General features: G+C 45.0%; 2 protein-coding genes across 2 annotated transcripts in view; one reads left to right on the top strand and one right to left on the bottom strand.

Annotated features, from left to right (window-relative positions):
* The window catches only part of LCE5A (late cornified envelope 5A), a 194,161-nt gene that overhangs the window by 129,901 nt on the left and 42,072 nt on the right, over positions 1-22,188 (top strand).
* CRNN (cornulin) lies at positions 9,223-13,286 on the bottom strand (the record flags this gene model as incomplete). Its single annotated transcript, XM_081224976.1, is given in 5 exon segments — positions 9,223-9,269; positions 9,272-9,859; positions 9,862-9,994; positions 9,996-10,370; positions 13,263-13,286. Coding segments are annotated over 5 exon segments (1,167 nt in total).

Below are 22,188 nucleotides of genomic sequence, written 5' to 3'. Positions count from 1 at the left end.
AACTAGATAATCTGATTTATTTCAACAGATCCCACAAAACACAGCAGAGCCACCTGCAGGCCCCACATCCTCCTAGGTGAGGTGCTTATGTAAGGGTGGAGAGCAGAGTAATCAGCACCTTATTCTGCTGGCAAAACTCTAAGGGGGAGGCAGATGGCCAGAACCAGCTAAGTGAGAAAGATCAGGTCATGGGTGGAAAAATCATAAATCTGTGATTTACCTCAGATTACTGCATTACTGCTTAAGTGGGGATAAATAATACCCTATGTTATGTTAAGGCATGACTTGATCTTTCATTGTTTGTGGGAAAGGAGGTGCAATTAAATATTACAACACCCTTTCATAATACAAACACTTCAACAATATATATGGCTACTGATCTTATCACAAAATAGATGGTAATTAGAGCAGTGAGTTCCTAGCTGGTGTATCATGGAAAATAGAAGTGGATTTTAGTCCTCTGTTTTATAAGGGTAACTATGTGCTTGCTGTGAGTGGTGGGCAGTGGAAAAGATCCCTGATGAAATAACAGAGAGTAGATTTTAGTCCTCTGTTTTATAAGGGTAACTATGTGCTTGCTGTGAGTGGTGGGCAGTGGAAAAGACCCCTGATGAAATAACAGAGAGTGTCTTTTGGTGGGGAGGGTGTTGCAGTCTTTGTGAGTAGAGTTACAAAACGTCTTTACAAAACATCTTTCTCTGCACCAGAGAATGAGGCCCAAAGAGCCATTTTCAGGATTGACGATGGCTGTAACGGAGCCACCTGGAATCATACCAAAGCTAAGGTTAGTTTAGGAGGGGCCCAAAGGTGACAGCATGGGCTTTTGCTCTCTGAGCTAAGATTCTTTGGTTATTTCAATATATTTTCCATTATACCTACTAATTTCACGTTAGTTCCTTGACAGAGAGACTAGGTCTGGTTCATTTTATAATATGCCAAGCATAAAATTGGCACTCAGTAAATTTATAGTAATATACAAATCATCATGTAGCATAGAATCCCATCTTTATTATTTGTGATTATTTATATTGGGATTAGGATTAAAAGACAAGGTAGATTTCAGCCTGTGTAAGGGAATTTTTCCTCTGTGGATGGTGACTTTCCCTTGAAAGAAAAAAACAGAACCCAAATGATGAGTAGGTCTCATAAAACAAAAGATTGATTTTTCTGGTCACTGTGGCCCAGCTTGTTCTAGTTTGTTAAACGTGCCTCTCGAAGTCAGATGCAAAAGTTAAGGCCCTAACGGTTGACTATGCCTTCCCCAACCACACACATCCTCTGGTCCGCTTCCTGAGTCTTGTGAAAAAATTAGAGATCCACTCCCTACCCACTTCTTAGGTAACAGCCTAGTAATCCTGAGAGGGAGAGAGATGGACCAGTGAGAAACTGATTTTACCCTGGTAGACTGGATAGGGGCTTGAGAGAGACGGGGGGAGGGTTGGTGTTACATGGGTACATTTGGAGTAATGCTGTGACATTCAGCCCTAATCCTTAGGTTTTCTTGGAGATGGAAATCTCCACAGTTGAGGCTTGGTCCGGAGCAACTGCTAAAAGCCATAATTATCCTCATAGGAAGAAAGCCCAACCCGTGAGAATCTTCTATACTGGATCAAGGTCAAGCAGATTAGGACCATTTGCAGCTTCTCCTCCTTCTTCAAACATCCTTTGCTTTATAAATAGCTGGCCTTAAAGAATGCTTTATTCAGTTCTTAACATTTTTGAGTGCTTACCATGCCGTGTACCAAGCATACATATAGTTTTTTATGTATGGATTTATCTATCCTCGCAACTACTATGAGGAGATACCATTATTTCTCCACTTTACAGAGGTGAGATAACTAACACAGGTACCTTGATCAAGCACACACCTCTCGTAAGGTACACAGCTGAGGTCTGAACCCTGACAACCTGGCTCCTTAGCACTCATCTCAATCACCAAACACTACTAACATGGGATGCTCTAAATCACTGGAAAAAGTCCATGGAAGCTATTCTGCAGTCATATATCTTTGTATAATGTGTATGTGCATATATGTATAAATGTAATTTTCATAGAATTATAACTTTTATATGTTTTACATATAGATGTATAATTTACAAATATAATTTCCATAGTAATCTGCACATGTAATAATAAATGTACATTTTCATATAGCTATTTTACATGGTAATTTGCATAAAGAGGAGGGTGTGGAAGGGATTTATTGTTGGTGTTTTTTGTATCATCTCTTTGCTGTGTCTTTTATGATTTCTCTATGATAAACATATAATGGTTTGAAACTAAATTTTCTTAATTTAAAAAAGGATTTGGGAATTCCGGTAGTGCAGTGGTTAGGACTCCATGCTTTCACCACTGAGGGCCTGGGTTCAATCCCTGGTCAGAGAACTAAGATGCCACAAGCTGCACAGCTCTGCCAAAAAAAAAAAAAAAAAAGATTTTTTTTTTCTTATTTAAGATATTTAAAAACATGCATTGACTGAGTTCCTACCTGCTCAGTAAGGGATGACACAAAGCCCAAGCAGAACTCTGGGTCTGGAACAGCACCAGGCTGTCTCATTACCATAATGGGTCTTACTTTTTTCTCCAAGAGAAGGAGGAGGCTTCTAATGGCATGCATTACTATAACGGCCTCCAGGACCCCAACAAGCATTCCTATTAGAGCTGGGTTCATTTTATCTTTGTGATGTCAGCTCTCTTCTGGAGAATCCCCAGATAAAGTAGAAGAACTATTCCTCCACATTTCACCCAGAGCCATGGGCCTCAAAACTGCCTCAGCTACCCTGGTGGCATCAGGGAATGGGGAGCCTCGTCCCCTGGTCATCTACTTAGTGCTGAAGAGGAAGGTTCAGGAGCCCCTTTCAGCCCTGATGGATAGGAGGTGGTGCTGCCTTGAGAGTTTAGCCATGTCTGTTTCAACGGGTCCCAGTCCTTCTCCTCAGTCCCTCCACAATCACTAGCCTTATGGATCCGCAAGCCTCTCACCATTCAGGCAACAATAGAGGCAAAGCCATTTGGCTTTTTTTTTTCCATAGTTTTTTTCTCTCTGCTAAGAAATACATAAGAATAGGATGTTTCTGCTCCACCCAAACTTTGCCCACTTCCTGGAGATGTGGAGAAGGGAACCACCATCTATTGCCTGTAGCTTGTGTAAAATGGGGAACACTGAGAACACTCCACACAGAGCCGAGTGGCCTACATCAGCCCTGGGAGATGAGTCCAGAGTGGTCCTGTGAGTGGCTAGGACAAGGGTGGGCTGCAGCCTTGGTCTCAGGGGCCCCAGGAGAAGTGCACAGACAGCTGTCTTCTGCCTTGAGGCGGGAGAGCCAAGGGATGTTTACCTCCCTGCCTCTCTGCATGGGCTGCTTCAGAACTGTACTTTCCCAGGTGGGATAATCAGGCACGCATAGGGCTGTCCCTGCCCAGTGTAGCCACAGCCCTGGCAAGACATCTAGCTCTATAGAGCGATGAGGCAGGGCCTGCCCCAAACCAGATGCTGGGAGCCCATTTGTCAGTGGGAGCAGCTCTGTGAAGGGCACGCCCGACAAACAGACACACATATACACGCCCACTATCATCCCTGCAGCTCAGAGAAGCCTGGGGTGGGTCACTGCTGAGATTTCAGGGTCACTTCCTCCACATGCTGCTGTGCCCAGTGCCACACTACTGAGCCTGTCCCCGTTTCTAATACCATCTCCCTTTCCAGCGTAAGCAAATGTCCTGCAGGAGCTCCTTTAGAGGCATCAGTCTTCAGTACCACCAGGGGGCAGCAGTGCAGTATACCTCCTTTCTACGTGAAAGGAAAGTACCTGGTGGAAAAGGTTTGTGGGGCATTTGGAATGGGGCTTCAGCCCCGCGTACCCAACTCAGGGGGACAGGATACTTGACATGCGACAAACCATATCACTGGGGCTTCTGAGCTTTTCAAAGGCCAACAAGATGTTTGACTCAAAAATAAATAGATGTCATTCTATATGTGATATATGTATGTCTGCTCCAAAATAAAAAATGTGCAAAATTAAATTCTATAAAAGTTTATAGATCTAGAAATAAAGCTTCATGAATAAAGCTTCATTGTTAAATTTAGTAATCACAAGAAATTCTTACTTGTTAAGCAATTTTTAATAGTTTTTCTCAAGAATACAAACTGTAATTACAAAGAAATCATAACTAAAATCAGGTAAATGTATTACTTATATATAAATAATTTCAAAAACAAAATTATTAAAACTTTCCCCCAAATTAGTAAAAATTATACGTAAGTGGCCTGTAGGTGCATTTTAATTTGTTTGATATGATGGGGAAGGCTGAGTCTCCCATCCTTCAAAGAGAATAGAGTCCATCTCAGGGAATGTGAAAAAATAAACTCCATTCCCATCAAGCCCCTGTGTATTTTCCACAAGTTTTCCCTCGTGGCTCTAAGATAACATGCACATTGTTTGAAAGAAGCATCTGTGCGGAAACTTTAAACGACTGAAGAAGGCCAGTAAGTCCTGAGAGAAGGAGAGGCCTGTTAGGGAGGGAGCAGCCTTGTTACCTTAACAAATGCCCTGGTTCACAGGGGCTAGGACACACACACAGGTCCCCAGGCTCTGAATCTGGGATGAGAGCCTTCTTGAGTGGCAGACTCACATCTGCCAAGCCCAGAGACTAGGACCGACCTTCACAATTTCAGTTGATTGATTTACAACAAGGAACATGAACGTTGAAAAGACTAGTCACTCATATCCCCTGGACAGTGCTTTCTCCCACAGGGACCCATATCATGACCAGAGGAGCAGAGTTCAATTTTTGATTTGGAGGTTAAGGGCATCCATCCAGCCATTCACCTGATGGAGCTCCACTGCCGCCGTAGACCTTGTCAATGGGAGGTAGCCTTCTTGCCTAGACACAGACTGCTTATATGGGCCCTGCCTCATTGGCTCCATGACTCACCTTTTCTATATTGGCTGAATAACCCTCCTCCCTTCTGAATGAAAGGTGAGTACATTAAAGTTGCAGTCAGATTCTGTTGACCTGGACACCATTATTTCTTTTTAAGGTTGACACCATTATTTCTTTTTAAGGTTGACCATGAATGTGTCTCTGATTTGATCCATTCCAATGTTTAATATTTATAAGGAATCCCTATTCATTTATACCTAAAACTTGGGGGATGAGGACTCTCATGGTAGCTTCCAGATCCATCCAGCAAGACATAGGGAGGGTTAGAAGAGGAGGGCTACCTGCTTTTGCCTCTCCATGACTCATGGTTGCTTGACTTCTCTTTCAGAACCACATGTGTCTTCTTATTTCCCCTGACTGTTCCAGTATAGCCCTCTTCCTCTTCCTGGAAGCTCCCTGAGAATGTGGATCCTGAGAGTAGGGTCTATTCCAAGGCGTCAGTGGGCTCCATGCTTTCATGGCCTGAATCCCCTTTTGGGGCTGGAGGTGGACCTGGAAGGGCCACTCTGTGTGACTCCTTCCCAACCCCTTTGGGTAGATCCTCACACATACCTGTGCCCTTTTTTCTCTGTGAGGCGTGATCAGTCAATGAGTTTATAGCCAAAAGATCTGAGTTTAGTCCTACCTCTGCCATTTTCTAACTGCGTGACTTTGGCAGTGCTAAAGAAACTCCATTTTCTTGTTTGATATGAGCTTGATTATAGCTGCCTTTCCATAGTCACAGGTCTGCATAGAGATTATATTAACTAATTGTATGTGGGAAAAAAAGGTGAAGTCATTCCATTTTTTTCAGCAAATAATTTTTTTTTTTTTTTTTTTTTTTTGCTTTACGCGGGCCTCTCACTGTTGTGGCCTCTCCCATTGCGGAGCACAGGCTCTGGACGCACAGACTCAGCGGCCATGGCTCACGGGCCCAGCTGCTCCGCAGCATGTGGGATCTTCCCAGACCGAGGCACGAACCCGTGTCCCCTGCATCAGCAGGCGGACTCTCAACCACTGCGCCACCAGGGAAGCCCACAGCAAATAATTTTTGAACGCTGTTATCTGCCAAGATCTACTTCAGGTCCGGGGAAACAGCAAGAGCAAAACAGGCAGATGTAATAACGATGAATTTTGCCAAATTCCCTCCATTGAGGCTGTGTCATTTTGCACTCTCATCAGAAAAATGTGGTAGTACCTCTTTTCTACAGCCTTGTCGACGAAGTCTATTCTCAGAAAGTCTGGTCTCAAATCTATTCTCTTTCAGAATTTTGCCAAGCTGACGGTGAGAAATGGTATCTTGATATAGTTTTAATTGTGTTTCTATTAGTAGGAACAAGCTTTAGCATTTTTTATATATTTAAGGATCATTTGCATTTCTTCTGTCAACTATCTGTTTATATCTTTTGCCCATTGTTATTTCTTATTTTGTATAGTTGTGCTTTCTCATGTGTACCTTTTTTACCTTTTTAAAAATTAGGCTGGTTAGTTGCTTTCTACCTAGTTTATTCAAAGAAATAGCTTATTTATTTTCTTATTATTTACTTTTTGTACTACTTTTCTATTTTCTTAGCCATCAATTTCTTCTTGTACCTTTTAAAATTCATACATATATATATTTTTTCCTTCATTGGTATTTTTCTAGCTTTTCAATTGGTACATTTAATTCATTTATTTTAATTTTTATTCACTTGTAGTTAAGTCTCTGAATTTTCCTTGGAGCATTCATGCAGTTGTGTTCTATAGGTCCTTAGGTATCTCGTTTGTCATTATTTTCTAAAAGTTCTGTAATTTCATTTTGTATTCATCTCCTTTTATCCAAAAATTGTTTAATAGGGTGTATGTCTGTTGTTAATTTCCAACAACAGCAACAAAAACAACAGCGATCTGGCAACATTCATTGCTATATGTGCCAGCAAGAATGCGATTTGTATTACTTCTGTTGTTGAATAATGTATTGAGGGTTTCTTTGTGACATAATATTAAATATTTCATGTGTAGAATGTATATTTTTATTGTTGGGTTAGTATATTAGTAGATTATATATATAAAGAGTTATATTTTAATATTTGTGTTGTTTAATTTGTCTCTACTCTAAAAGTACCCTTTACCCTATTATTCCTGTTGTTTTATAAATTTGTCCTTGTATCTACTGTAGTTCCTGCTTGTATGAGACTTGTGCTACATTATTGAAAGTATAGATACTAAAAATTGTTATATTTTCATTATGAAATTATAGCCTTTGACATTTTAAAGTTTCCTTCTTGGTCTTATTTAATGCTTTTTGACAAATTCTATCTTTTTGGAATAGGAATCAAGATAATGACCCTGCTTTTTAAATTTTGTTTTAATCTGCAGTTTCCTGATTTTTATTTACCCACTCATCCCTTTTAAAATAATTTTCTGCATCTCTTGGATTTGAATGTCTCTTGTAAAGAGCATAGACTTACATAGACCCAGTATGAAAACGTGTTCTTTCAATAGTGAATTAAACCTTTTACATTATTATTATAAATTGTATGTTTGACCTCAGTCTGCCACACTCTTTTATGTCACATTTATGCAAATATATATCTTGTACATAAATAACATTCACTATGTTGTCATTGTATTTGCTTTTTTTTTTTTCCTGGAATATATTTTGATGTTGAGAAGGGTTTGTATTTTCATTCTAATGTTACTTTTATAGTAACATCTTCATGTAATATGTATCCCCTTCCTTTTTAAATATACTGTCTATTCACCCCCTACTCTAAGTAATAATGGAATTTGCTGAACACTTTTTCACTCTCCCCATCTTCTTTCTTCCTCAATATCTAATTTGAAGTGATATCCTTTTACTCCCAGGTTTTACTTAAAATTGTATACTTATATAAGACAATCAGTGGGCTTACTCTATTTTCCATACACTTTCTCCTTCTGCTTCATTTTTGTTAGCTTATTATATTTATATTTAGAACATATAATGTAAAATGTTATTCTGTCATCTTTATCCCCGTTATTTAGGCATAGTCTACAGTAAACATGTAGAAATGCTCTGTATCATATTCTATGGCAAATGCTTTTATAATTCTGTTTTTTGTTTGTTTGTTTGTGAAGCTCATTCTCTAGTAGCGTCCCAATGAAGGGACTGTGGGAACACTATCCCCTGTGTCCTTGCAAGTTCTTTGCTATTTGTCTTTGGCCTTTATACCTAAAGGTCAGTGAGGGACAGGTATAAAATCACTTTGTCCTCAGAAGGACAGCCTTACCTTTTACTCTCCTGGCTCTAGTTCTGGGTTTTTTGTTTTGTGTATTAGTTTCCTATTGCTGCTGTAACAAATTATCACAAACTTAATGGCTTAAAACAACACAAATTGATTCCCTTGCATCCTTGAAACTCACAAGTCTAAAATCAAGGTGTTGAAAGAGCAACTGGAGGCTCTAGGGAAAACTTGTTTCCTTACTTTTTCTAGCTTCCAGAGGTCATGCGCATTCCTTGGCTTGTGACATATCACTCCAACCCCTGAGGCCATGATCACATCTCCTTTTACTGACTTCAGCCCTCTTGCCTCACCTTTATAAGGACCTTTGTGATTATAATGAGCCTACCTAGATAATCCAGACAATATCCTCATCTCAAGACCCTTAATTTAATCACATCTGCAAAGTCCCTTTTGCCATATAAGGTAATATATCCACAGATTCCTTGGATTAGGACACGGACATTTTAGGGGTTATTATTCAGCCTAACACATTTTGTTTTCGCCTTGGAGATTTCCTTTATTTCCTGTAAACCAACAATGCAATGAGAAAATGTGCTTTATGCAGGATCTACTTGTTTTCTTGTGGGAGGCCTTTTAGAGTAGCTAGTCTGCCATTCTACTGGAAGCTGAAGTCCCCTTAAGAAGTTCCTAAACACTTTGCATAGGCTCTACTCCAAACTTTTGGACTTAACATCTCTAGGGTTGAGCAACAAAGCTCAGTTGCTCAGGAAGGTTTTATTGATGCGTTAGGATAGATGGGGCAATGGACAGATGGCAGAAATAAAAGTAGCTCTGAAAACCCCCATAAGCTGAGGAAAACTTGGCACAAAGGGATGACTTGTTCTATGTCTTCTTGCTCCTGAGAGGGTCTGCACAGCAAAGCAGGTAAGAGAGAAGAGTTTAGGATAGAAAGCACCTTGCAGAAATGGTCTCACTGAGAAAGACCTAAGAGAGAAGCACCACGGTGAAGAGCTAATGTCCAGGCACCTGCTAACTGGACTTGGCCAGAGCACAGCAAGCCAACCACTCTCCACTCTTCCCCCAGTGCTGGGGCACTCATGGCTTGCTGCTTTTGAAGGCTGTGAGGCCTCGCTTGCCTTCCGCTGGGCCACTGCCTGGCCTTGTGCTGAAGGCACACTGGTGTGCAGGCTGCCCTGGTCCTGCCTTTGGATCACTATCTCCCTCGTGTGGTCATCAACCCACTCCTGTTTAACCAAGGTGGGCTCGCTCTCTCCCTGCCCTCCTGTCACACCGCACGGTGGGTGAGTGCTGCTCCGGTGCTGTCCACCTGTCACAGCGCTTGCCCCAGTCTGGGCCTGTCCTCCCAGCACTGTCTCTCCTGCCTCATAGTTGATCACTTGTGTCCATCTTTGACCACTGCCTGACTGCCTCTGAGTCTGGCTCTGTCCTCTAGCCCCTATGTGGCTTGCAGTCTGGCTCCTCTCCTGCTGCACGGCCTGGGTGGCACCTCCCTGTGTCTGAATGTGTCCTCCTGTCACAACCTGGCTTGTCTGATGCCTGTCTTGACCATGAGTCTCAGTCTCTCTGATCTGGCCACAGGTGGACTCCCGTGGCTGGATGCTGGCGCTTCCTGTCTGACGGCTCCTGTCCTGCTCCACGGTCTGGGTGGCACATGTCTGGGTCTGAGGTATCGTTCCAGTGACAGTCCCACTTGTCCGGTGGGCTCTGTCCGTTCCCTGGTCTGTGACTGCCTCTCCTCCCGCCTCTCTCTGGTCTGAGGACTCTTGTCTCCTTGCACTCTCTGGGTCTGCTCCACGTGGCCCCTTGCTGGCATCTGCTGCCTGGCTCCCTCCTGTCTCTTGGACTCAAGACCGCCTGTCCCGATGACTGGCTTGAGCAGAGCTGATGTCCTGACCTGGGGTCTGAGACCCAGGCCTGCCCTGCCCCCTGGAAGCCTGCTCACTCTGTGTGCTGCTTCTCCCTGCACGGCCTTGTCTCTTCTCAGCCCTTCCCACTGCAGTGCCACTTCTCTGCCCTTCTCCTGGCTCTTGGGGGGCCACAGGAGCGCCACTTCCAGACTCCGGAGAGCCACACGCTCCCTCAGGGCTCTCACTCAGTGTCTTGAAACAGGCCTGGGAGACTTTAAACACCAAGACCAAGAATTCCTTGAATTCTACTGTCCCTGTGTCATCTTCATCCAGCGGGTGCAGGACTTCATCCACAGTGGCTGGATCGTGGGGTTTCTGGGGAGAAGAAGAGGCTAAGTCAGCATCCCTCCCCCAAGGAGGACATGGTCAGGCCGGTCCACTCAGCTCCCAGGCATCCCACCCCCGAACCTGGGAGCCCACGTGCTCGGCACCTCCACACTGCACACACACACACATACACACACACACGCAGGCACAGACACACACAGACACAGACACAGACACACAGACACACAGAGACACACAGACACACAGACACATAGACATACAGACACAGACACACACACAGAGACACACACAGACACAAACACACAGACACACACAGACACACAGACACACACAGACACACACAGAACCAGAATGGCACAAGAAGGAAATCCTGAGAGGACCACGCCTGAGTGGTTCATCCATTCCTCAGTGAGGAGGGATTCTGCCTAACCCCAGAAGTGCTTCGTAAATTGTTTTGTAATTTGTTGTGAATGCAATTTTCCTTAATATTTTTATCAAAGTTCAAATCATTTACACAATAATGTGGGTTCCGTCGTGTTTAAGCCTTTTTGCTGTCTATTCCTGAGCTGAGTAGAAAGAAGTCCTGCAGCTATTGCTAAGGCTGGAGTCCTGAGCAGTGGGGAAGGGGGGCCCCAGCTGCAGCCTTCTAGATCCCGGGCCCAGACCTGGCGCACTAGGTGTGCAGCTGCGTCTTGCCCGGAACTTATTTCTCTCTGGGTGTGCTGCATGTTTCATGGGTGCTCCTCCTAAAATGCGGCTTCTTCTTGGCTTGGTTCTCTTTGACCCTGCTACTGCCATGTGTGTGAAACCAATCATAGAATCTGCAAGGTGTGAGGTGCTCCTATCTGGGGAAGGGCCAAATCTGCTCCACTGTGATGTGTGTTTTTCTTTACTTTCTTAAATGTGGAAGGCCGTGTTCTTACATACTTTCAGCACTAACAATCCTCTGATTGGTTTTTTTTTTTTTTTTTTTTTAGCATAATAATAACTGTTCCGACAGGTGGGAAAGAGGATATAGACTGGTAGTTACAGGCTAGCTCACCCCCCCACCCCGGGGAGGCTGCGGAGAGGGAGCACTGTGTGAGAAGCATGCTCCTGGCTTCTTCAAGTGGTCCTGTGTATTAGGGTTCTCCAGAGACACAGAACCAATAGAGAGTTTATTTTAAGGAAATGGCTCTCACGACTGTGGGGACTGGCAAGGCTGAAATTCACAGGGCAGGTCAGCCAGAGTTGATGTTGTGCTCTAGAGGCCAAAGGCATTCTGGAAGGAAAATTCCCTCTTTTCCTGGGACCTCAGTATTTTTCTCTTAAGGCCTTCAGTGGATAAGATGAGGCCCATCCACGTTGTGGAGCGTAATCTGCTTTACTATAAAAGTTGATTGATTTAAATGTCAATCACATCTAAAAAATACCTTTACAGCAACATCTAGACTGACGTTTGAACAAATAACTGGGCTCCATAGCCTAGCTAAGTTGACAAATTAACCATCACAGTCTGGGTACTAGTCTGGTTTTCCCAGTCCTGGCTTTTCATACTTCACGGTTCTCCCCCATCCCTGCCCTGATTTCTTAGTAAGGCATCAATGCCTTGTATCTTGGTCTGGACTTTTATTCTTTGTCTTTTTTCCTAAGAAGTCTGTCCCAGATTTCTTTAATTTTAATAAAGCAATATATTTTTTTCTTATTAAAAGTACTATATGTACATGAAAGAAAATTTAGAAAATTGAGATATCAAAAGGAAGAATAAACATTACTGTAATACCATCCACCAGAAACAATCTTAGATTGTATATCCTTACAGTCATTTTTCTATGTGTAAGCAATGATAAGAATAGCTAACACATATAGCTTACTGTGTTCCAGTTATTAACTCATTCAGTCCTTCCAGCATCAGTGAGAAAGGTACCATTATTATTTCTATAACAAATGAGTTAAACAAGGAACAGAGCAGTTAATTGACTTGCCCAAGGCCACACAGCATTTAAGGGCAGTTTCAGACTGAGACCCAAGCACTCTGGCTCAGGAGTCTGGGCTTTTAATCACTTCATTATAGTGTCCCTGTATACATACATTTTTCTATAATATGAGGATTAGTCTATATACAGTATACTGTTTATTTTTTACCTGCTTTTCACAATTAACTTCTTTAAGGTCATTAATAATCTTCAACTTTTCCACGTCATATTTAGTGGTAGCAAAGAATTCCACTGGATGGAGGTGCCATTACTTATTTAATCATTCCCCTCTTTAGCTTTCTGGGTTGCCTCTTTCTTTTTCTTTTGTAAAACACACCACATGAATTCTCTTAAACCTATTTTTGTGACTATTTTATACACTTTTCTTAATAAATATCTAGAAACGAAACTGTGAGGTCAAAGAACATCGATAACGTTAAGGCCCTTACATACCACCAACCAAACTGCTCTCTCAAAAGGTGATTCAATATATACTCCCATGAATGTTCAGCCTCTGCAACTGCCCCCCACCCCTATATCTATTATTTTAAAAAGTTCCCACTTTAATTGGTGGTGTCTCAGTGCTGTGTTTTGAATTCTTTTCATTGATTACGAGGAGAATATTTTATTGGCCATTTGTAATTTATGTATAACTTTTTGGTTCAATTCTTTTGTCCAGTTTTTTAGAGATGAAAAATATAGTCTTCCAAACCAAACTCTTTTATTTTGTTTGTTTGTTTCTCACAGTTTATAAAAATTTAATGATAGATGCTCATCAGATTAGAAGTAGATACGCTTCATTAAAAATCCTTGTAAGTCATTACATTGTTGTATATTCAAACTCCTTTATTTTGAAAATTATTTCTAAACACTTCTTTCGCTATTGTTTGGTGATGGTTTTCTTTTTGTTTTCTGTCATCTCTAGACCCTGGAGCCTTAGTTGGTTTTTTGTAAATTCACTCACCTTCTTGATGGTATGAGCAGCCATGGTGGGCTCTGGGCAGAGACTGTGTGGATTCATCCGGAGGACGAGTTGTTCAGGGCATGAGGAAGAGGAGGGTGTGGGGCTGCTGCCCCCTGCCTGATGCCCTGTGGCCCAGCCTGTGGGCTGGAGGCTGCTCGGGCCTAGCGGAGGCTCTCTGACCTGGAGCCACGGTGTCTGCTTCCCCAAGTCCTACTGCCTCTCCGGACCTCAGCACTCATCTGAAAAGCAGGGGTGGTGATGGCTCCTTCATAGGGGTGTAGTGAGCCTCAAATGTGAAGGTGTTTAGCAGATGGTTATGAATTATAATAAAGGCAAAGTTATTATTTTTTTTATTTTTGGCTGTGTTGGGTCTTCGTTGCTGCGCACGGGCTTTCTCTAGTTGTGGTGAGCGGGGGCTACCCTTCGTTGCGGTGCGCGGGCTTCTCTTTGCGGTGGCTTCTCTTGCTGCGGAGCACGGGCTCTAGGCACGTGGGCTCAGTAGTTGTGGCACGTGGGCTCAGTAGTTGTGGCTCACGGGCTTAGTTGCTCCACAGCATGTGGGATCTTCTGGGACCAGGGATTGAACGAACCCGTGTCCCCTGCATTGACAGGCGGATTCTTAACCAGTGTGCCACTAGGGAAGCCCCAAAGTTATTATTATTTTGAGCTATGATTTTAGTTCTGGTTCTTCAGGGTAAGAGTTGTATGGTTCGGGGTAAGCAGGTCCAAGTTTGTCATGTTTGGAGAAGGTTTGACATTTTGGGGTAGGATATGCTAATAGTCTCCTCACCTCACGCTCTCTGAGTCTCAGTTTCCTCACCTGTAAAATAAGGATAATAATAGTATCGACCTCGTTGGGCTGTGTGAAGATTAAATGAGTTAATCTATATAAAACATTGAAATTAGCTGTTGCCACCTAGTAAGAGTTTTACATAGATTAACTCATTAAATCATCACATAATCCAGTGAGTTAGATACTACTTTACCCATACTTTACAGGGAGGAAGAAACTGAGACCAGATGGGTGAGGTGACTAGCCCAAGGTCACACAGCTATTAAGTGATTAAGCTAGGATATTCATCCAGGCAGTCTGTCTTGAGAGTCTGCATTTCTAACCACTGTACTATACTGCCACTATTCTATACTGGGATGGGGAAAAAGGTGGGTAAGGAAGGAGAGAAGCCTGACCTTTGCCTCCCAGAACTTAAATTAACAGTCAGGCTTTGGTCATGATTCTCAGCCCCACCTTGCACAGCCTCCTCCAGCCACACTTCCTCCAGGAAGTCTTCCCAGATACGCCCCACCCATATTATCACTCCTATTTTCTCCATATGCTTTGAACTTATGAACCTAGTTGTCTGCATGGTGCTTTGTAATGCTTTGAAAATTGTTATCCTATTTAATGGACATTTATCAAATGCCTAGAACATAGGGCTAAAATCATGGGGTATGCAGACATGGATAAAATAGTCCCTCTCTGCCAGGCATTTATAGCCTTGTCAGGAACATAATCAAGTATGAAATACCAATGAAAGAGAAATTGAGATTAGTGTTGTAAAAGAAGTATGAACAGTGTATTATAGAAATATGGGGAAAGTATTGTTTAATTCAGGCTGGTGGTAGGTGGCTCTGAGAAAGCTTCACAGATCACGCATTTGCACAGGGTTTTGAGGGATGGCTAAGACTTAAGACAGTGTGGTGGGAGAGCAATCAGAGAAAAGGGCAGGAATAAAGATCCAGCCTGTAAAGTGTGTCCTGCTATGTAAGCCAACATTGTCAGTGCTACCATAGCCTGCTGTGGTCATTATTAGTAGCAGCAGGCACTTGGGCTTCTACTTCCTGGGGTCTGCCCAGGTTCCAGACCCTCAGGTTTTGATCAGTGGGCTCTTCCTTTGGGAGAGAGAGGCTGAGAGTTGAGAAATAAATCAAGCTTGCCTCCCTCTTTGGTGTTTTATTCACTTCTCTGGAAGCTGTTGCAGGGAGGCCAAACAAGGCTGGGGGCCACATGAAAAAAGAAGAGTCTCTGCCCTTAAGACTTGTTCCTGTGTTTGCATCTCACTTGTTTTTGTTTGTTTGTTTTTGTTTTCTTTTAATAGGTGAATATTTTTATTTTTTATTTTTTTTAACTTTTTATTTTGTATTGGAGTATAGTTGATTAACAATGTTGTGTTAGTTTCTGGTGTACAACAAAGTGATTCAGTTATACATATACATGTATCTATTCCTTTCCAAGTTCTTTCCCCAATTAGGTTGTTACAGAATATTGAGCAGAGTTCCCTGTGCTATACAGTAGGTCCTTGTTGGTTATCCATTTTACATATAGCAGTGTGTACATGTCAATCCAAAACCCCCTAACTAAGTATCCCTCTCCCTTCACACTTCCCCCCTGGTAACCATAAGTTCATTCTCTAAGTCTGTGAATCTGTTTCTGTTTTGTAAATAAGTTCATTTGTATCATTTTTTTTTACATTCCACATGTAAGCAATATCATACGATATTTCTCTTTCTCTTTCTGACTTACTTCACTCCGTATGACAATCTTTAGGTCCATCCATGTTGCTGCAAATGGCATTCTTTCATTCTTTTTAATGGCTGAGTAATATTCCATTGTATACAGGTACCACATCTTTATCCATTTTTCTGTGGACGGACATTTAGGTTGCTTCCATGTCTTGGCTATTGTAAACATCACTGCATCTCATTTGAATTGTCAGTAGGGGTCCTGCCTTCTGTGCGCCTGTTCTGGAGTTCCCCAGGCTTGTGTGTTGCTCAGCACTCTCTTCTTCTGCAGGGGGACAAACCGTAGAGAGGTTGGCTTTGTCTTCTGGTTAAATGCTTAACTGCATTACTCCCACCTCCCTGGTCTGGCAAGGGCATCCCTCTGGGCCGAAGGGAGAGCACAGTTGGAGCCCTGCACTGGTTGCATCTGCTCAGTGCCTAAACCTTTTGGTGGGAACCTGGGGAAGATGTTCCCACCCCCTGGTCCCAGGGAAAGCTCTGTGATGAGCTGCTTTGGGGCATTCTGAGGCCTGAGATCTGGCTTCATGTAATAGGTGCCAGACGCTTGGGGTTAAGGTGAGAAGTCTAAATACCAGCCCATGTCTGAATAATCAGGAAACTTTTCCTGGACAATAATTTTTCATTTTCCATCCATCCATCTACCCATCCAGCAAACATTTGTTTTACCCCTTCTCTGTGTCAGACAGTGAACTTGGTGCTGGGGACCCAAAGACCAAAAAAACACAGTTCTTGTCCTCAAGCTTAGCGTCTAGTGACATGTGATCACACAATTACTTTGTGTGATCAAGGAAGCACAGAGAAGGGGCCCCCAATACAGCACTGGGGTTAAAATTCTGAACGGAGTCCCAGTGGACAAAAAGGAGGTAGGAGATGACGTACAGACAGAAGGGATAGTAGAAGGTGAGGGCGTGGGATGTCCAGGGACACTTTTGTGGGAGCAGAGAGACAGAGAGAGAGTTGCAGGGGTGGAGGCCACCAAGCTGTGTGGCTAGAGAAGGCAGGCAGATCCAGGTCATGAAGGTTCCTGTGAGCCTTGCAATAATATTTGGACGCTACCCTCAGGGCCCTGAAGGGTTTTGAGTGTAGAAGTGGCTTGTTTAGCTCTGCATTTTATAAAGAACGCTGAGTGCAGGGAGGAGCTGCAGTGGTGGCTGCAGGAATGAGAGCAGGGGGACCAATCTGGAGCCTGTTGCAGTTGTTCAGGAAAAGAGATGAGGACCTGCCTGGGCAGGGGAGGGACTGTGATGGGGAGAGGGCTGAGAGGTCCCAGGCGGTAGAGTGGACAGGACGTGGTTATCAAGTGGCTGTGGGGAGAGGAGGGACAGGGAGAGTCAGCAGTGACTTCCAATGGTCTGGCTTTGGCCACCACTGGGTGGCTGGTGATGCTCTTCACTGAGACAGAAAACAGGAGGAGGAACATGTGCATCAGGCCTGGGGCAGAGAGAGGAGCTCAGTCTTGGGCATGTTGAATCGGCTGGAGATGGGACACTGGAGCCGAGGGGATGCCAGGTCCTAAGGCAGAGATTTGAAAATCTTTGGGATATAAGTGCTGGGTAAAAAAATGAGAGTATTAGGTTTGAGGAGAGTATATGAAGCAGTTCAAGAAGATCAACCCATTTTACAGTGGCCTGGAGAAGAACAGAAAGAGTTGTATCAAGGGAAGGGTGTAAGTGTGGTCAAAGCGATGCAGCAAGGTGAAGACTGGAAAGGGCCCTGGAGTTGGCAATATGGGAGCAGGGATGCAGATTCTGAAGGACAGAGGAGACGTCAGAATATAGTAGGTTGAGGCATGAGTGGGAGGTGGTGAGGGGAGAGGGAGTGAAGACAGCTTTTCAATCAGTTTGGCTAAGAAAGGAGAGACCAGATGCGGAAGAACTGTTTTTGAATAAGAACGCCTTGATCACACACAGGTTGAGGGGAGGGAGTGGTAGAGAGAAAGGCTGAATGTAGGAAGTTTGTGTCCCCAGGCTCGGTGGGGTCCCAGAGGGCCCTCTGGGTCCCAGGGAGCTCCAGGCCCTGTAGGTAGAAAGGCTGCCAGGCCAGGCCCCTCTGTGGCCACCCAGGCCTCAGCTCCACCAAGGGCTGTGTTGGACATTTGTTCTACAAAGGTAGCCCCAGCTGGCAGAAGAGCTGACTTGGGACCTGGCCCAAGCCTCCTCTTGTCTCCATTGCAGCTTCAGCCTGAATGTAGCAGCAGGAAGCTTCCCCTGGGTTTCTGCTGCCAACAGCCATGGTTGTGGGATGGGGCAGATCATGAGATGTGCCTGCGCAAGGCTAACCCAGGTGAAACCCCCAGGCAGGGGGCAGGGCTCATCCAGCAAGAGCCTGTGGTCAGGCTGCCACCTAGTATTGAGCTGGGTGTGTAGCAGGAAGGCCTGAGTGGAGGACAGGCAAGGAAGAGAGAAAACCAAAAAACCTGCAAAAAAGCCGGGCTCCGGGGCTTCCCTGGTGGCGCAGTGGTTGAGAGTCCGCCTGCCGATGCAGGGGACACGGGTTCGTGCCCCCGTCTGGGAGGATCCCACGTGCCACGGAGCAGCTGGGCCTGCGTGTCCGGAGCCTGTGCTCCGCAACGGGAGAGGCCACAACAGTGAGAGGCCCGCGTACCGCAAAAAAAAAAAAAAAAGCCGGGCTCCGGAGAGGGGCCCACCATCCTGAAGCAGACACACAGTGTATTTCAGGGGAAGACAAACAACGAAGTCGGCCAGGGACCAAGAAAACTAACAGCGCAGTTGTAGTTAATAAGGTGCTTTTACCTGTACTGTCTTTCATTTGATTCGTTGCGTTAGTTATGATCAGTTTCCCTATTTTACAGATGTGACTTATCCCTGGAAGGTTCAGAAGACTTGTCCCTGTCAGGCGCCTGTTAAATGGCAGGCTTTGAGAAGTGGGGTAGGGGGTGAGGGCGCTGAGTTTCATTTCAGGAGCAGTGGGAACAGTCTAGGCAGGTGTGAGCATGACATGTGGAGGGTCCGGGCGAAACAGAGCAATACAGATCTGTGCCTGGTTGCCCTTAAGGTCGAGAGTGAGGCTGGGAGGTGCGGAGCCCCACCACTGCCCAGATGTGTACAAGTGGCTGCTGGGCCTGAGGTTTGCAGGGAGACAAGCCCAGCGAATCCTGCGCAGGAGCCAGGGCAGGGGGCGGCACCAGATGTCAGGGTCCTGGGGAGGGGTGACTGACAGGACAGTCAATGACAGGCCCAGTGAGCATTTGACCTGCTAACCGGCAGCCGGAATAGAGGACCCAGGATGAGAGACATGCACCAGTGAGTAGATGGGGCCCTGAGAACAGGCAACATGGTGGGAGTCTGGGCTGGGGCCTCTCCCGGTAAAATTGCAGAAGAGAAAAATTCAGCCGGCCCATCTGCTGGCAGGTACCCGCTAGGAAGGGAGACCAAGGGGCCCCTGGCGATGCTGGTTGGGGTGGGTGGGTAGAACTGCCTTCAGTTCAGAGCCCCCAGGTGAGAAAGAGCAAAATGTTTTCTTCTCACCTGCCTGGACCATGTTGGTAAGGTGTGGAGGCAGCACCTGGGCGGCAGGTAGCAGATCCCTGGTGAGAGTAAGAAGGCAGAGCCCTGGGTTGCACGTGCCAGCCAAGCCACTCTGCATCTTCAGTGCTGCAGGATGAGGAGTCTGTGCCTGGTACAGCTTTTCACTTCTAGCACTTTCTGATTAATTGCTTTTCTTTTGTTTTCCTCTTGGTTTGTCAAAGTTCCCTTTGAAAAAAATTATACCCCCCCATTTTTTTTTCTAAACAAGAAGGCAGAATCATTTGTTCCCATGCAGGGCAGGCTAACAAAAGAGACAGAACTGCTCTAGGGACCCAGGCCTTAGGGTTCGAGTTGGAAGGATGGTGAGCTGAAGTGGGAGAAGGGCAACTTGGGAAGAAGCCTGGCAACGAGGGGTCTGTCCTGTTGACGACATCACTGCCCTGACAGCACCCTCCAGAGGCCTGTGTAGTGCCGCTCCCTCGACCCTCCCAATGCCCCCACCAGCCCTTCTCCTTTCCACACGCTCAGTACCTCCTTGCTTTGCCAATCATGGCTAATAACTAGGTATATAGCAAATTGGAGCCTATTGGTAATCTATCAATAAATATTAATCAGGGACTATGTTCCTGAAATCTTCACGACTCCTACTCAGATTGTCTTAAAATTTTCTTTTTAATAAAAGAAATCTAGCTATACAAGTAAGACGGGCTCACTATGGGAAGGTCAGGAAAGTATATATAATGAGGATGATATCAATCAGATTGCCTTTTCAATGAATTAAAAAGAAACAACCTTAATCTCGTCTTCAATGACTAGTAAACTCTTCCCACTTCTCTTCCCAGCTTCTAAAGTGTCCTGGTGCTCTGATGCCTGGTATGCAGTGAGGGCTCAGTTAATACTTGTGGGCGGCTGACTGTTGACTGGTGCCCAGCAAGCTCCAAGTTTCGTATAAACATTAGAAACTATGGTGTGTGTTGGAGGTGGCAGCTGGTCTGTGGCACACTGGCTGGGGAGCTGGCTGGATTCCACATGGACTTATTTTTCCCAAGTTAACTGATGGCTTCCTGCCATGCCAACAAGCTCAGCCTTGCAGGAAGTGGGTCAGGATAGTGCTTCTGGATCACCTGAGTGTGAGTCCATCCTGGGAGGAGTCAGTCTCTCGACAATCAGATGTTGAGGACTTACTGTGCGCCAGACACTTTGTGGGCTACTGGGGACATAAGGCAGTAGGATTCACAAACTAACTGGGATGCAACCTGATAAATGTGGTCCCCCACTTGGGGAGCAGAGGGGCATGGCTCTGGGGCTGGGTCACTCCAGGAGAGCTTCAAGAGTTGGGCCCTGAAGGGTGAGTGGAGTGTAGTAGGTTGGGGAACACTGGGGCCAGGTAGAGAGGAGAAGCTATTCTAGACAAAATGAAGAAAGAACAGTAACCTGGTGGTATGACAGCCTTAAGTGTATTCCAGGAAGACCAGGAGGACCTTCCGTGGCTTACATTTTCAACTCTGAGCTGCACTGTTAAAGAGGGTCTCGGAGGCCTTGTGTAAGGGCCCTCTCCCTTGCTTTTCCATGGGTTGATCTATCAGGGAACAGCCATGTCTGCTTGTGCTGTCCAGGCCCTGTTCTAATGCCTCCTTCTCTAAAGCCTCTGGGATTATCTAGACAGATGTGGCTGCTCCTACTTTTGGACTCTCACTGCACCCTGTTATGGCCCCTTGCACACTTGTTGTCAGTGTCTTAGGGTCTGTTTTCTCCCCTAGACTGCGTGCTTGCAGGCAGGAAATGTGCTAGGTTCATCCCTGCATTCCTAGCATCCGGCACTGGACCTCACATAGAACACACACTTGATAAATGTTTAATTCTTTTTTTAAAATTTTTTTTATTTTTTATTTTTTTATTAGTTTCTGCTTTATAACAAAGTGAATCAGTCATACATATACATCTGTTCCCACAACCCTTCCCTCCTGCGTCTCCCTCCCTCCCACCCTCCCCATCCCACCCCTCCAGGCGGTCACAAAGCACCGAGCTGATCTCCCTGTGCTATGCGGCTGCTTCCCACTATCTATCTACCTTACGTTTGGTAGTGTATATATGTCCATGCCTCTCTTTCGCTTTGTCACAGCTTACCCTTCCCCCTCCCCATATCCTCAAATGTTTAATTCTTTAGTTTGTTCTGTGAACACGGCCCAGTCAGTCAGCAGACCCTGGCTCGGTGTCCCCATCTAACCTCATTAGGGATTAAGGTAGGACTCTAAGCAGTCTGATGCAGAGTGACAAGGTCCAGGGTAGCTTGTCCCCATCAACCCCAATTAGCGCTTGATTGAGAAGGTCACAGTCCAGGCTCATGTATCGAGAGCCCATTATTTAATTGATTAAAACAGGTTTTCAGTTGGCAGCTTGACAAGTGCATACTGCACAGCCTCTCCCACTCCACCTACAGGGCTAGAATGTGACGGATTTAGCTGGCAAATACTTGAAATGCTTTGAAGATCCTGTTCCAGCCAGCCAACTGGGTGCTACTGGGACAGGGAGGACCCTGTGACAAATGTGACCTGATTACTGAGGCCCTTTGTTCCCAGGATGGGCTTTGAGAACCTGCCCAGTTGCTGAACCAGCTGTTAAACAGCCCACCAGGGACTGAGAGAAGATGAGAAGCATGTCTCCTGGGTCCTATCCTGTTGCCTCATTGACCCCATTTGGGAACGTGGACCTTGCCCTTTCATACCTGATTTTTCAGCTGAAGAATCGGGACATTTTTATAAGTCCTGTAAGGGAGTTTTGTGATGACATCCTTCCAAGGAAGAGTAGATGGGTAAATGGCAGAGGGATGGGGTATATGGATGGACAGATAGTGAATTGTAAAATGGATAGAGAAGTAGATGGTAGGGTAAGTGGATGGATGGATGGGTGGGTGGATG

This window comes from Mesoplodon bidens (genome assembly GCF_964165515.1).
Source record: "Mesoplodon bidens genome assembly, chromosome: 2".
NCBI lineage: Eukaryota > Metazoa > Chordata > Mammalia > Artiodactyla > Ziphiidae > Mesoplodon > Mesoplodon bidens.
This window is presented reverse-complemented; position numbering and strand designations above follow the sequence as displayed.